Below are 14,900 nucleotides of genomic sequence, written 5' to 3' on the forward strand. Positions count from 1 at the left end.
GTTCTCGAGGCGGCGGCGGCGGCGGTAGTGGCGGAGGCTTCTCCGTCGGCTCCTCCTCCTCCTTGCTCGGCGGTGGCGGCGGCGGTCCGGGGCCTGAGCTCCGGTCCCCTCCGCTTTCCTCCGTCCTCCGCCATCTCCCCGAGCGCCTCGACCTCCTCTGGCGCCGCGGGGAACATGCGGCTCCGTTCCCGGAGGCCGGCGAGTGACTGACCTGCGTCCCCCCTCCTCAGCCTGCCCGCCCGCCGGCCCGGCCGCTCCCCCCCGCTTCGCCCAGGCAATGACAGCGGCTCCGGCGTCTCCGCAGCAGATGAGGGACCGGCTGCTACAGGCCATCGACTCCCAGAGCAACGTAAGTGACTGCCGCGCGATCGGGGACCGAGGCCGCATGTGTCGGGACCCTCCCCCTCCGACGCGCCCCTGCCAGGGGTTCTCTCCGGGCGGTGATCTGCCCGCCACGGCCGCTGCCATCTCGGTGTCTCGTTCTCCTGGGTCCGGAGGCCGAAGGCAAGGCGGGTACCCCGGCAGCTGAGGGTACCTGAGGCCGAGGCTTCACGCGGCCTGGACTGAGGGATCGTTCGGAGCTTTGATGAGAGCTGGTTCTCCTCGGTTGTCCCAGCCCGGCTGCCCTTGGTGCTCCCCACCGTGCCCTTCTTGCCTCACCCCAACCCCGGGAACTGAGAACCCCCCGGAAAGGTCTCCCTGCCGGGGGACAAGGTAGAAAGCAACTGGTGTCTCCGCGATGACTCGGGTAGCCCGCGTCTCTGGAGTCTTGGCCTTTACTCCCCCTCGGTCTTCTAGCGAATCCCCTTCTTGGATTCGTAGGGAACCCTAGGCCTGTTCTGCCATCAGTCTGTCTTCCTGTGATGCCTGGAGAGTATCCTCTCTTCTGATAGTGGGTCGCTTCCTAGAAAAGACGACTCTGCAGAGAGTGGGACCCTTCCTGTCACCTCTCTTGGCGTAAATGCTCCATTGCGCGTCTGACCAGTAGCTAAAGCCTGGGATTTTAGTACTGAAATACTGCCGATCACAGTAGATTGTTCTCTTATCCCTATCTTCCGGTCCTCTTTCCATCTCTCTTGCTCCACCTGAGGTGCTTTGGACTCTAGGCTGTCAAGATTTAATTGTAAGGGATCACACTTTCCTCTGTCAAGAGTCCTGTGAGTAGTAGGACGCCTTTTTTCTTCCTGTGTGAGTGTAGACTAATTTTACTTGTTCTTGTATTTTTTCCAAAGGTTTGTTGGCAGTGCAGGGGGCGGGTGTCCTTGTTGCTGTCAGGAGTAGGGCCATGGGAAGATGCACAGGCATTCAGATATGAAGTGTTTGCTGGGAAACCAGGAAGTGGCTTTTGAGATCACTTTTTAATATGCCCAGGATGGAAGAAAAAAAATCATCTTGGACCAGGTAACAGAGGTTTGAACCTTTTTGGGTTCCCTTGCCTATGCTTGGCTAGTTACTTGTAGCAATGTGCTGTATTGTGTGTTCAGAATAATTCACATTGTTTGTGTGGTCTTGGTAGAAATAGAGATGTTCTAGTTTCTATGAGAATCTGCTTGCCAGATTCAAAATTATTCTCTTCCTAGTCTTTAGGATCACGTCGATAGTAATTTAGTAAATATTGTAGACTTTTTTTTTTTTTTGTGGTGGAATAGAGACAGGCTAGATAAAAATCTTCTAGAAAACCTTTCTTTTTTGGGGGGCGGGTTTAAGGGTTTTTTGTTTTGTTTTGTTTTTTGCCAGTGATTGGTAATAGCTGACTAATCACATGATTGATATATTAGGATATTAAAAGGTAAAGATAAGTGATAGGAAAACATAGCCTTGATGGCTTTTGCATCTTTGCTGAAGCTATAGTGTATAGTGTAATCTTTTTGATGTTGTTTTTCGAGAAGGGTTCCTCTTCTGTGTAGGTCTGGCTATCCTAGAACTTGCTCTTTGACCATGCTGCTGGCCTCAGAGATTCTCCTGCCTTTTCCTTCTGAGTGCTGGGATTAAATGCTTGCACTATCACTGCTCCTCTCTTCCACAGTGTAAATCTTACACCTGTGTAACTCCTTGCTGAGATCTTCTCAGAGATCCTGACTGCTTGCATGTGAGAGTGTTGGGATCAGCAAGTGCTTTGACAGGTAGTCATGATGTTGTAGATCAGGTGGGGTCCAAGTGCTAGGTAAGGGTCTGACTAAAAGACCCTTTGGGGATAGAAGAAGGAAGATAGAGGGCCCAAATTTTAGTTTGTGTCTTTTTTCTGAGACTGTCTCTGGAAGTCACTATGTATGTAAACCAGGGTGTCCTCACAGAACCTGTCTGCTTTTACCTGCTTTAATCCCAAATGCTGGGATTAAAGGTATGTGCCACCATGCTTGGCCTCCAACTTTAGTTTCTTGAATCTTCCCTTGGTCCTAAGTGCTCATTGGCCTGTGAGTAAGTTGCTTGGAGTGTGTATCTCAAAGGGCTGTAGTGATAGGAGACCTTGTTGGGGCTGGAGTTGAGAACTTATCTCTGAGTGAGGAGGGGAGTGTTTCCCTAAATGCAATGTGTCAGTGACTATCCGCAAAAACAACTAGGTATATGTTCTAGGGGCTAGCTTTGCAGAATCTCTTTGTAGAATCAGCCTGGAGCACTGTCCTCCATTTCTTGCTGAGGGGTGCCCGGCCATTTGCATTGTCTCTGTGATTGCTCAGGGCCCAGGTAAGAGCCGCATGTTGGTGCAGGGATCTCTGCTCTTGCTCTGATCTGCCCAGTTATGAGCTCCACCACTTGGTAATTGACACATATTTAGGATGTTCATGGAAAAAATACAAAACGGGGACAGAGTTGAAGAGTCAACACTAAAATTAACCCTCTTTAGAGAGAAGTGACAGAGAATGGTGTCATGTAATGCTTACCTTTATGAGTATGCAATTATGGCTAACAAATTTAGCTATTGGCTTAAAAAAATCAGTGCCAGGCAGCTGACCTAAAGTCCACAGTCTCTGAGGTTAGGAACATCTGACTGACCAGCTCCTTGACCAAGGAAGTCTCAGGAAGATAGCCATCCTTGGTCTGTGTTCAAGCCTCAGCAGCAGCAACCACTGACCTGCCAAGTCTGTACTTCAGGAAGGCCCTCTCCAAAAGACAGCTAACGGACTTCCAGAACTGTGGAGGCCTCACGCACCTCAGTGTGTTTGCTCAGCTCAACATGTTGACAGTCTCTGAACTACACTGTACATCTGTTTGTCTTATGAATAAAGGTGAAGGGTATGACTTACTCTTACGCAAAAATCATAGTGAGTTCCCGTTTGGCCAGTAACAGGGTTCTTAGTCCTGTGGTGCCCTTGCTGTTTGAAGAAAGTCTGGGCCATGTCTTCCTGAGAGATCAGCTCCTCATATATGTTCCATGTCTTGCCCCCTTTCCTAGAGAAGAGTCCTTCTTTTCTGAATTTTGTTTTCAACTCTTGAGCCTATGATTCAGGAGTTGCCTCTAAGTCCCCATTTTCTCAAGAAGTCCTGTGCTCCAGTCCTGAAGGCCAGCTGTGGAATGGCCTAATGGGAGCATTAGTGACTGAGAAAATCACAGGTGGCTTGAGATATGTCTGTGGAGAATGTGAGTGTGACCTTATGGTTAACATATTTCACTTTTCAAGACAGTGGAAAGACAGACAGAACAGTCTCATAGCTAAATAGTGAAATGGTGGTTCAAGATGGGACCTGCCAAAGGCAGCTTTGTAGCCCTGGTTACAGAGCAGTGGGAGGACAGAGAAGGCTTGGTGAAGGAGGACTCAACCACTGCTGGGCTCTGGAACAGATGTCAAGAGCTGCTGTCTTCCTCTCACTCTTCCAGAAGCAGACACCATGGCCATCATTTCCTACTTGGAATCACTTGCCTCTGCTGGCCGGCAAGTTCCTTGCAGCAAAGGGACTGGGACTGGTGGACAGTCCTGGAAGAGTTCTCTCCAGACCCAGGTTCAGCTCTGGAAGGGCTGCAGTGGCCTACATGAGTTGTTCTGGAAGGATTTCTTCAGGAATTTGTGCAGGGTGGATTGTATGAACTTTTTCAGCTGTCTACACCCCTACTTAATTTGCTAAGGAGAGATGTACACCCCTAATTAATTTTCGGGGTACCCTGACAGTGTGTTTTGTTCTTCCCAGTAGCCCCATAAAGGGAGGTGAGATGAAGCCAGTCTCCATTTCTGACAGCATAATGCTGTGGCTAGGAGAGGACAAGATGCTTTTGTTTCTTAGTGACTTCATGTAAGGTGACTAGCCCAGAGTTAGGTACTTCGAGTTAAGTGACAGCACTTATGACATGGAATAGTATCAGGTTATGGTTGAGAAATGAAGACATGACCTTGGACAAAGCATGAAGCAGGGGTAAGCTGGTGTGAAGAGGGAGGGATGCAGTGTGGCAGTGTGCTCTCATGCTGGCCTTGCTGATGCCCTGGCTCAGAGTACCCTTTGCAGCCAACTTATGTCATTGTCAGGGTGTAGAAGGGTGTCATGAGCTGATGGCATTGCTTGAGTAGGGTAGGCTTGACCTGCTAGTCTTAGGTGATCAGAGCTGGGTGAGAGTTCCTGTTAGCATTGCAGGGGCTCTGTCTTTGTGTCAGTTGATGTGGAACTTTGCCTGTGTCTTGCTTTCTGCTGAAAGGTGATAGCTCTTTTGACACTAACTTAAAATGCCAGTGATCCTGTCAGAAAGGATACAGGAGTTGAGTGTGTTAGCTCTGCTGGGTCCTCCACATTGGTATCCCTGTTCTTTGCTGGGATCAGCATTCAGGAGAACAGCAGAGTGGCAGTTCTGACTTGGGAATCAGGTTTTGTTTGATGTTTTGTCTCCCTGAGGAAGGTAGACTTTGTCCTCAGTGAGTTTTTAGATGGTCTCAAAGCTGGGAGTTTGGTCTTGAGGCCTGGAGAGCTGTCCCAACACTAGCCTAGAGGAGAGGACTTTTGTCCTGGACATAGATCTAAAAGGGCCTTTATCCCAGCACTCAGGAGGCAGAGGCAGGGGAATTCCAGGACAGCCTGGTCTACAGAGTGAGTTCCCGGAAATCAGGGCTATATAGAGAGACCCTGTTCTGGGTCAAAGGGAGTATGTATTATCCCTTGATCAATGATGTTGCTGGTTGTGGCAGACAGACACCTCAAGGTGCCAGGATCAGAGTTGATGACCCGGCATCCTACTCCTGCAGTCCTCAGTACCTCTTGACCCCAAACTGGCCCCAGATTGAGTGTGCTGGGGGGCCTTCTGCTTCTCATGACAGACTCCTTCTGAAGCTGCTTCTGGGGGCCACTCCTTTTCATTTCCTGGGAGTGTACTGTCCTGAGCCTGGCTCTGTAATTGGTTGTGAGAATGGGCCGCTGCGGTTGAGGTTCATTAAGCAGTAAGCAGGCGGTGTGTTCTCTGGTGGCCTGGCCAAGTCTGCACTCCTTTCATTCTCAGGGCACAAATGTCCCCTCGTGTAGGATCTTAGGAAGTGGGGCTCATTTCCTGAGTGAGGTAAACCTGTGCTATGCCTAAGCTTCCTTCCAGTCTCAGGTCTGGAAGCCCATGCAGTTACACATCTTCATGAGCCACTGAGAGGTGGCTGAGTAAGTTGACTAGCCATTTCTCTGTAGTGCTTATAGTACTTGGGGTGGTAGGCAGACTTGAGTGCACCCAGTTTCTGCCCTTGGGAATGTGCAGTCTGCCAAGGGGGCCAGAATGGTGTGCTGTGTGTGGATGTCTAAAAGTGTGTGTATGTGTGTACATGCCTATGTGCCTGATGGTGGAAAATTGCAAGTGATGATGGCACATCTGTGAAGATCAGAGGACAGTTTTGAGGAGTCAGTTTTCTCCCTTCATGTTTGTGTGGTTCCAGGGGATGCTAGGCTTGTGCTATAGTGCTTCTACTTACTGAACCATCTTGCCAATCAAAGAATTCTTTTAAAAAGGTGTGTGTGTGTGTGTGTGTGTGTGTGTGTGTGTGTGTGTGTGTAAGTTTTTTTGAGACAGGGTTTCTCACTCTATGTAGCCCTGGCTATTCTGGAACTCTCAGAGATCCATCTGCCTCTGCCTCTGCCTCTGTCTTCTGAGTGCTGAAATTAACCACTAATCACCTGGCTAGACTTTTTTTATTAACAAATTATTTTCTTTCTTTCTTTCTTTTTTTTTTTTTTTCTTTTTTTTCGGAGCTGGGGACCAAACCCAGGGCCTTGTGTCAAATTATTTTTGGTTCTTTTTTTCGGAGCTGGGGACCGAACCCAGGGCCTTGCGCTTCCTAGGTAAGCGCTCTACCACTGAGCTAAATCCCCAGCCCCGTCAAATTATTTTCTTAAAAGATGACTTTATATGGATTAGTGTTTTGCCTGCGTATGTGTATGTTCATCATACATGTGCTTATAGAGGGTTGTGAGCTACCATGTGGGTTCTGGGAACTGAACTCAGGTCCTGTGTAAGGAGAGCCTTGGAACCATCTCTCTAGTCCAAGTTTGAATTCTTTTTTGTTTTGTTTCTGAGGTAGGGTCTCTGTGTAGTCCTGGAACTCGTTCTGTAGACCAGGCTGGCCTCCAGCTCACAGTGATCTGCCTGCCTCTGCCTCTGCCTCTGCCTCTGCCTCTGCCTCTGCCTCCTGCCTCCTGCCTCCTGCCTCCTGCCTCCTGCCTCCTGCCTCCTGCCTCCGAGTGTTCACATTAAGTGTGTGTGCCACCATCATCTGACCCAAGCTAGAATTCTCAAGAGCATGAAATGGCTCTCTGGAATACTCTGTCTTCTGGAAGTTCAGAATTCAGTGCTTTATAGCAGGTGCATGCGGTTAGCTCTTGGTTTGTTTCTACTATGAGGGGAACAGACTTGGAAGGAATAATCAGGTTGGTCAGTCACTGAGCAGTCTATCTCATGTACATTTCAATTCAAGCTCTTGGAGCGAGCTGGAGAGCTTGGATATGGCTAAGGGTCATACTGCATTTTCTTTTTTTACTTTGGCATCTTGCTTTTCTCCCTGGGCTAGCCTGGAGCTCCTGCCTCAGCCTTCCGTTTGATAAGTGAGCCCTCCATCTGAAATGGTGTGATAGTGTGTGGATGTAAAGGAAGGGCAGGAATTCTGGGAGAAAGCCCTACTGCTCTTAGGGTTGTCTTGGATTGTGTGGTGGCCATCTAGTTCCCTAATCTTCCATGGTTCTCTATGGATTGTTGAAGAGAGCATCACTTCAGGTGAGGTGATGTGCCCTCTGGGGATGCAGGCTTGCCAGGCAGCTCTGGTTCCAGCTTCTGAGTTGCTGGAGTTTCAGCAGTTTCCTAGATCCAGCTACTGGAGCCACAGGGAAGCCCAGGGCCATCAAAGTTCTGGCAGGCCTTGGTGAAGCATGCCTTTAATCCCAGTACTTGAGGGGTAGGGGTAGGCCAATCTCTTAGTTCCAAACCATCTTTGTCTACATAGTGAATTTCGGGCCAGCCAGGGTTACACTCTCAAAATAAATACATTTAAAAAAAATGATTTCCCTTGAGCTCAGAGGTAGGCGTGATGTCTTGTGTTGGCAGAAGCAGTTAACAAGCCAGTGCCACTAGTGGCTTCCATGCACTAAGAGCATTTGCTTGCTCTTTTAGCCTGAAGGTGGGCACTTGTCTTCAACTAAGGGGCCAGGAAAGACTAAGCAATCTGTGGGTCTCAAACCAGAGCTGGGTGACCCTGAAGCAAGTGGGCCTTCAGTGAGAGCTGAACTTTATTTCAAAGGCTCCCACCATAAAGCTCTGAAGTGTTTAGTTTGCATTTCTGTTCACTTCCCTATTCATGCAACTTTTCCCCTTTTACTTGAAAAAAAATTAAGAGAAATTTCTTTTTACGTGTCAGAGTGGTGTATGCCACATTGGTGCAGGTGCTTGAGAAGGCCAGAAGAGGGTATCAGACGCCCTGGAGTTGGAGCTGCAAGGTAGTGTGAGCTGTGCTGGAGCAGGACTTGAGTCCTGGGAACTTCTTTCTGGCTTTTATCCCTTTCATTTACTTTAACTCTGGCTCCAAACTGTTCTAGATGCAAGAACCCGTTTTTGTTGTAGCTTTCCAGTCTTTGTTCTTTTGGTGTGCTTTTAAGTGTAGCTGGGTTTTCCATTGTTTTTTTTAAAGTTCTCAAGTTTGGGTGTGGCTCTTGTTTTCAGAGGGAGTCTTAGGTGAGAAAGCTGGTCTCACCTGTATTTGACACCTGGGAATCACCTTTGGTACTCCCTTTGGTGGGAAACCCCATTTATCCCCATAGCCTCCCCCCTTTTTTGATACATTTCTTTGTAAAGTCCATATGGCTTGTGTAACATCTTTTAAAACCTTGCCAAGGTCATAGCACGTTTCCATTGTTGACTTTTGTATGTATGTATGTATGTGTGTGTATGTATGTATGTGTGTGTGTGTGTGTGTGTGTGTGTGTGTGTATGTATGTATGTATGTATGTATGTATGTATGTATAAGATCTCACTGTAGCTCTGGTTGTCATGGAACTCATTATGTAGACCAGGCTAGCCTCTTCATTTATATTGCTTAGATTAAGGCATAGGCCAGTATGCAAACTGCGCTTGTGCGCTTGCTCGCTCTCTCTCTCTCTCTCTCTCTCTCTCTCTCTCTCTCTCACACACACACACACACACACACACACACACACACACACACACACACAAGAGGAATTACGTGCTGTTGTGACTTATCTGACATGGGTGCTGGTCCCTAACTCAGAACACTAAAAGAGCAGCAAGTGTTCCTAACCACTGAGCCAATCTCTGTTCCCACTTGTTGGTGAGTTTTGGCTAGCCTTGACTCTCTAAGCTCAATTGATCCTCCTCAGCCTTCTAACTACCTGTAAGTAGTGGCCTTCATCACACACACACACACCCTACCTTTGATTAAGGGCCTTGGTTTTTGCCTTTCCATTTGCTTGTAAGCTCCTCCCAGTGCCTACTGGCTAGTGGAAAAGGACTAGTTATAGGCTCCTCCCAGTGCCTACTGGCTAGTGGAAAAGGATTAGTTTGGAGTTGCCTTTCAGCCTTCATCTGAGCAGGTAGATCAGGTGCTAGCAGCCTTCAGTGCTTCATGTGCTTCAGTGGTTGATAAGTTGCTGAGAGAGTGCTGTAGATAGTGATGGTACCACAGTCTCCTTTCCCTTCCATGTGGTCAGTCACTGTACTCTCTGGGTAGACATGTGCTGAGTCTTGCTTGAGGGACAAAGATGTAGCCATTCCAATCTGAGCTGGACCAGCGACAACAAAACAAGTTATTGAGGGACTCTGTATATATCTGACACAGTCCCTTTGACTGGGGCTGGAGTTTTGTTTCTTGAATGGCTTCATCCTTCATTAAGCCCTGGCCTGGCTCAGGTTGTGGTAGCCAAATCTTTCCTTGGGGTGACCTCTAGTTACTATGGTAATGGGTCGGCTTGCCTACTTTTCTTTCTTCTTTCTTCCTTCAAGCTTGCTTTCTTGCTTCCGTCCTTCCTTCTTTCTTTCTTTTTTTAAAGAGAAGGTTCTCTGTGTAGCCCTGGCAGTCTTAGAACTCACTCTGTAGCCCAGACAGCCCTTCAACTCATATCCTCCTGCCTCTGTTTCCTGAGCCTTGAGATTAAAGGCATGCACCACCATGCCCAACATTTTCTTTTTAATTAAAAAAAAAAATCTTACTGGGTGTGCAGGGGGCAGGTATACCATGATATTTGTGTGGAGGTTAGAGAACAGTTTTGTGGGATTGGTCCTCTTCTATTTGTATGTTGGTTTTAGGGGATCAAACTTAGGTAATCAGGCTAGCAAACAGGTGACTAAGGCTTGCCTGTGTTTAGGGCTAGGCCTCCTGGAATGAATCTATGTAGGGTGAATGCTTTACTTGTATGGTGTCTGTTGTGGGGCCTGCAGGACTGATGTGCTGTTGTTAGATGGGAAGGTAGCCTTTGGCTTATTAGTTCTTACCATTTCCTCCAGCGTTCACTTGGCTGGGTTCTGGCTGAGCCATCCTTACATCCTTGGCTAACCCAATCTGCTGCTTTACCTTGGGGTGGGGTGAGGTCCCCTCAGCACAACACTTTGATTGCTTTACCCCAAAATCTGATGTGATAATCACCACCAATTAGCTGGGCCCAGAACTGGGTCTGGAGAGCTGCCCTAGAGGGCCAGTGAGATCTGATGATAGAAAGTCCAGAGTAAGTGTTGAGTGATTTGCAGGAAGAGATCCCTAAGTGCTACTTGTTAGGGTTTCATTTCAAGCTCTGGATTTGCCTACTATCACCCCCTGGTGCTGAGCTGTTAGCCTCTCCTGGTGCAGGTGTGGTAAGTTGCACTTTTGTCCCTCATTGTGGGTGAGTCTTCCTTGGTTCTTATAGTAATCTCCTCTTATGCTTGAGAGACTGTCTCTGCTCAGACCTACTGTTCACACAAGCAAGGGTCCCAGGCCAGAGCCCACGCTTGTGTAGAGTGAGAGGCTACAGATTTGGGACTAGGAAGTCTGGTTTGGCCTGACTGTCTTGACTGTTTCCTCTTATCTATCCCATCCCTCTAGTTAACCTGGGGAACCAAAAACTGGTCTCTGTGTTTCTGGGATGCTGCTTCCTTTCGGTTGACCAATTGACAGGCCCAAGGGTTGCTTGTTGAATGACCACTGTCTTTTCCTGTACTCTGGATGCACTGGGCAGCATGACAGCCAGTGGCTCTCTGCTTTTCCTAGTGGTTGGCAGCCAGGGGTTAGCTGGTACCATCAAGGTTTGTGAATGGATGTTGCTGTTACTAGTTTTAAAGGAACTGAGTTCCATACTGACAGTAGGATATGGCCACTAAGAAGAAATCTGGAGCTGACTTCCCAGGACACAAGTGCACAAGTATCCCCTGTTTAGGCTGCCAAGCTCTTGCTTTGCCAGGCTGCCCTTTCCCTCCTACCAAGGCTGAGTCATCATTGAGTTTGGGGCTAATGTTCCAGTGGGAGAAAGGGAGAGAACTTTTTTTATGTTGCCCTCAGTGTCATGTATGTATATATGTGTATGTGTGCATGTGTGTGCTTGAGCATGTGCAAGCTTTTTCCATATTGTGGCAAAGACAACAGCTCTCCAGGCCAGACCAAGCAATTGTGAATAGGAGGGATGTGATATAAATGCCTGTGCCCATAGGAAATTTCCAGAAGTTTCCAAAACAAGCAGGATCTACCGTACAGATAGAAACAGTAGGTGCCCCAGGGTAATCATGAAATTGGAGACATTAGAGCCAACAGGTTGTCCTTCCTGATCTTGGTCAGGATTAGGGGACCACACCATGGTGCATTTGGCTGATTATGCTTACATGGGGTGCTTTTGTGGAAGGTTGGAACTCAATACTGTACCAGTTCTTCCAGAGGCTAGGGACATGTCCAGGCTCCTGTCTTGGATGTGGTTTCAATCCTAGGGGATATGGAATGCAAAGTTGGCATTGTCTGCTTTGTAGAGTGAGCTATCTGTGGGCACTGGAGTGCCTACTGTGTTGGTCACCCAGAATGCCTTCCTGGGTTCCTACATTGTCTCCCGTGTCCATCATGATGAAGCCTTACAGTGAGCCTTGACCCTTGTCTTCTTACTATGTTGGTCTTCCCTTTCTGTGTGTATCTCTTCCAGGGTACCCATTGTCTCCTGTTTTGGCTTTACCAGCCAGATGTTTTGGCTCCATTTTGGCTTTACCAGCATCATTTATATACTCATCTGACTGACTTCAAAGCTGTCCTTGTGCTGTTGGGCCCCGACAGTCCAGCACTATTCCATGTTCACGCAGCCCAGTCTTGAACAGGTTCCTCTTCACCTCAGCCTTGGATGTGCTGGGCTGTGTTCTTTGGTGCTGTGTTCTACATTCTGGGCTACTTGCAATTATCCTGGGCTCCCATATTCCGGGAGGCTGAAACTCAGGGCTTCTAGAGTAGCAAGTTGTGTGTGTATGCATCTCCTCTTATCTTATCTCAGAGCCAGTTGCTACAATCAGAGATTGAGATGTTTACCTGATGGAACCTGCTGCTGACTGCCAAGGAACCTCACTCAGCTCCTTGGGTGGCACACAGGGAAGACACTATTTCTCTTATAACCTGGCCTTGCTGTTTGCCTTCTGCCTTGGGTAAGCTTAGGTTCAGAGATTTTCTTCTCAGGAGGATGCAGACACCACTGACTCTGGAGGCTGTTGAGATTAGGATTCAGTGGTCTTAGTCTTAGTAGCTAACATGTAAATAACACACAAGTGACAAGGCAGTGGTTCATCTAGCTCCCCTGCCATCCTGGATTTCCTGAAGGAACATCTCTCCAGTCCAGTCCAGTCTGGCCAATCTTAGGGTTTTGTTTTCCTGGTCAGTAACTAGTGCAGGGAAGCACTATGACCCAACAGGCACTTGTGCAAGTTGTAGCACTTTGTTGGTGGGATTGGGGTCAATAATGGGAAAGACTTAAGATGCTTGCTGCTAAGTCAGGACAGAATTATAAGAGTGCTTTGGATCCCAGGTTCTGACTTGAGCAGCCTCTTACTGTCCTTGGCTAGTGGTTAGCACCTGAGCTCTTGCTCTGTTCCCTATCACTGCACTCTTTTGCTTTTCTCCCTCTTTTACTTTCTCCTGTGCTTTGGGTTGAGAGTTCTCAGCAGAGCAGCACAGTGTGCAAGTTGCTTTTGGCAATTGGATCCATCTTGTGCTCCTTCAACCTCTGACAGGCCTGCTATTTCCCTCCTCAGTTCCTGTTGAGGGAAGGAATGGTGGTTGGCCTCTTGTCTTGCTAGTGTGGAGTGAACCTGTTCATCCTGTGACCAAGTCACAGGTAGGTATGTGTTCTTTCTTCTGAGCACAGTAGTGTCTAAGCTGAGGGTTGGGTTTGGGGTGGAAATTAAGTTTTCACGAGGCCTGGGCATACGTATATTTGGCAGTGTGGGTGTTGAAGTAGCGGAACCTGGCAGACCCTTTGGACCCACTACCTTGGTTCTTCCTGCAGTTTGACTGACCTGTGTATGTCACTCACTCTCACTGAGTGTCGAGGTTGTGCATGTTTTTGGGCAGGACCTGACATGTTGAACCTCTTGGGCCTTGAGTGCATGAGTACACATGTTCTGAGTCATCTCACTTACCTTCTAGTGACCTTGGAATGTCTTAATGTTTCCAAGCTTGGGTGCCTATTGTGATATGGGGCTAGTATCATCCTGTGGGGTCCTAGATGTTGTGGTAAGATTAAAAAAGGGCTCCTGCGCCTCTCCTCTCCACACTGGGCCCCAACTGGCATTAGTTCTGGCACTGTAGGGCCGTATAGAGTTAACCTTAATTTATCTCAGCAGTGGCTGGCTTCAGTGTGGCACTACATTAGTGTTAGCCTAGCTATCTTCTAGCCCCAGCGGTCTCTCTGCTCCCATTGCTAGGAACTCTCTGGTTCCAGCCACCCACCAGGTAAAATCAAGATTTACATGTTAAACATTCAGTCCACAATACATCCACAGAATAAATTCACTGCCAATTAATAAAGATAGAAACCACCCACCTAGACAAGATACAATTGACCTAGACCACCTGAATTGTTACCATCTTCCTCTGTCGTTTCCATCTTGAATCCTCTCCTTCCTAGACTTTTCCCCGCCTACCCTTCCTTCTAATCCAGTGATAGGCTATGCCTTATCCTGGGCTTACCTTGCTGCATAATGACATTATCCTACTCTAGGTGTGATGGTGGTAGCAGTGCCTGGCTTCTGTTTAAGTCATCGTGCTCATGAGAGATCTGTTGCCTTTCCCTCTCCATGAGGAAGGGGGTTAAGGCCTCTTTTCTAGAGATCAGATAGCCAGAAGAGTCCAAGGTAGGACCCCCAACTCTACGTGTGCCAAGTAGACTTTCAGGATGGATTTCTGTTCCCAAATCCCCCACATGCTTCCTGAAACTCTTGGTTTTAAACAGGACCTTGGGGTGTAGATCATGCTTGGCCTGGAACTTATATTCACTCCTGTCTCGGCCTGAGTGCCTAGGTGGGGGGAGGGGGAGCTTTAGAAGATACCACAGCTAGGTCCTTGCTAAGAAGTCTTTTAAGGGACAGGAGAGAAATGGCCATGAAGACAGTGTCAGTTCCCACAATGTGCTCACTTGTGTTAGGCGGGCCACTTTACAGGTGTAAGACACTGAGGCCTAGTGAAGCTCTGCAGCTGACCACTTCCCAGTGTGGGGCTGTGAGCCTGACCTGTCCACCCTCAGAGCCTTAGTTCAACAGGTACATCTGTTCACCCAGAAAGGTACCCAGGATACCAGTGTGCTGAGCTGGATAGATACTTCTGTGGCCTTGAGCTACCTAGGCTTGTGTGATGCAGAGGATCTGCTGTTCCTTTTAGCCAAATATGGTCTTTGTGATATCCAGGAGCTCCTGAGCCAGTCAGTGGGGTCTCATGATGAGAATTTACTCTTTAAGTATGGGTTGATGGTGGGGCTTGATGGCAGCTGAAATCCTCTGAAGCTGTACCCTATCCTGATAAAGGAAGACAGATGGGAAGAAGGAAACATTTAATATGCAATATTGGGGTTTCAGCCTAGGTTGAATCTCTTTAGCTGTGCACTTTGAGCAAATGACATCAGATATGTTTGCATCACCACAGGTCTTTGCAAACGGGAAGGGCAAGCCTGTCCTGTATTCCCCAAATAGGAGCTGAACCAGGGCAGCCCCTTCCCATTTTTTCAGGAACATGATCAATCCCTAGGAAGAGTATAGGCAGCTGCCTGAATGGTTTCTACAGGTGCCATGTTTGCTTGTTTAGAGACAGTATTTAGGGGTACCAGTCCTGCCACACAGCTCCACACACTGGAGAGACTCCATCCTTGGAAAAGGAAGACACTAAGACTTCAAGAGAGAAGAGATGTGTCTTAGGATTTCCATTGCTGTGAACAGACATCATGACCCAGGCATTATAAAGGACAAAGTTTAATTGGGACTAGCTTACAGGTTCTGAAGTTCAGTCCATTATCATCAA

The 14,900-nt window shown here is 48.0% G+C and overlaps 1 protein-coding gene across 1 annotated transcript in view; it reads left to right on the forward strand.

Annotated features, from left to right (window-relative positions):
- Positions 1-9: 9 nt before the first annotated feature.
- Med26 (mediator complex subunit 26) overlaps positions 10-14,900 on the forward strand; it is a 49,918-nt gene continuing 35,027 nt past the window's right edge. Inside the window, 1 exon segment of the mRNA NM_001107300.4 lies at positions 10-349. Within this exon segment, the coding sequence (NP_001100770.2) occupies positions 278-349 (72 nt within the window). The 5' untranslated portion in view covers positions 10-277.

Source organism: Rattus norvegicus, chromosome 16 (assembly GCF_021556685.1).
Source record: "Rattus norvegicus strain SHRSP/BbbUtx chromosome 16, alternate assembly SHRSP_T2T, whole genome shotgun sequence".
Lineage (NCBI taxonomy): Eukaryota > Metazoa > Chordata > Mammalia > Rodentia > Muridae > Rattus > Rattus norvegicus.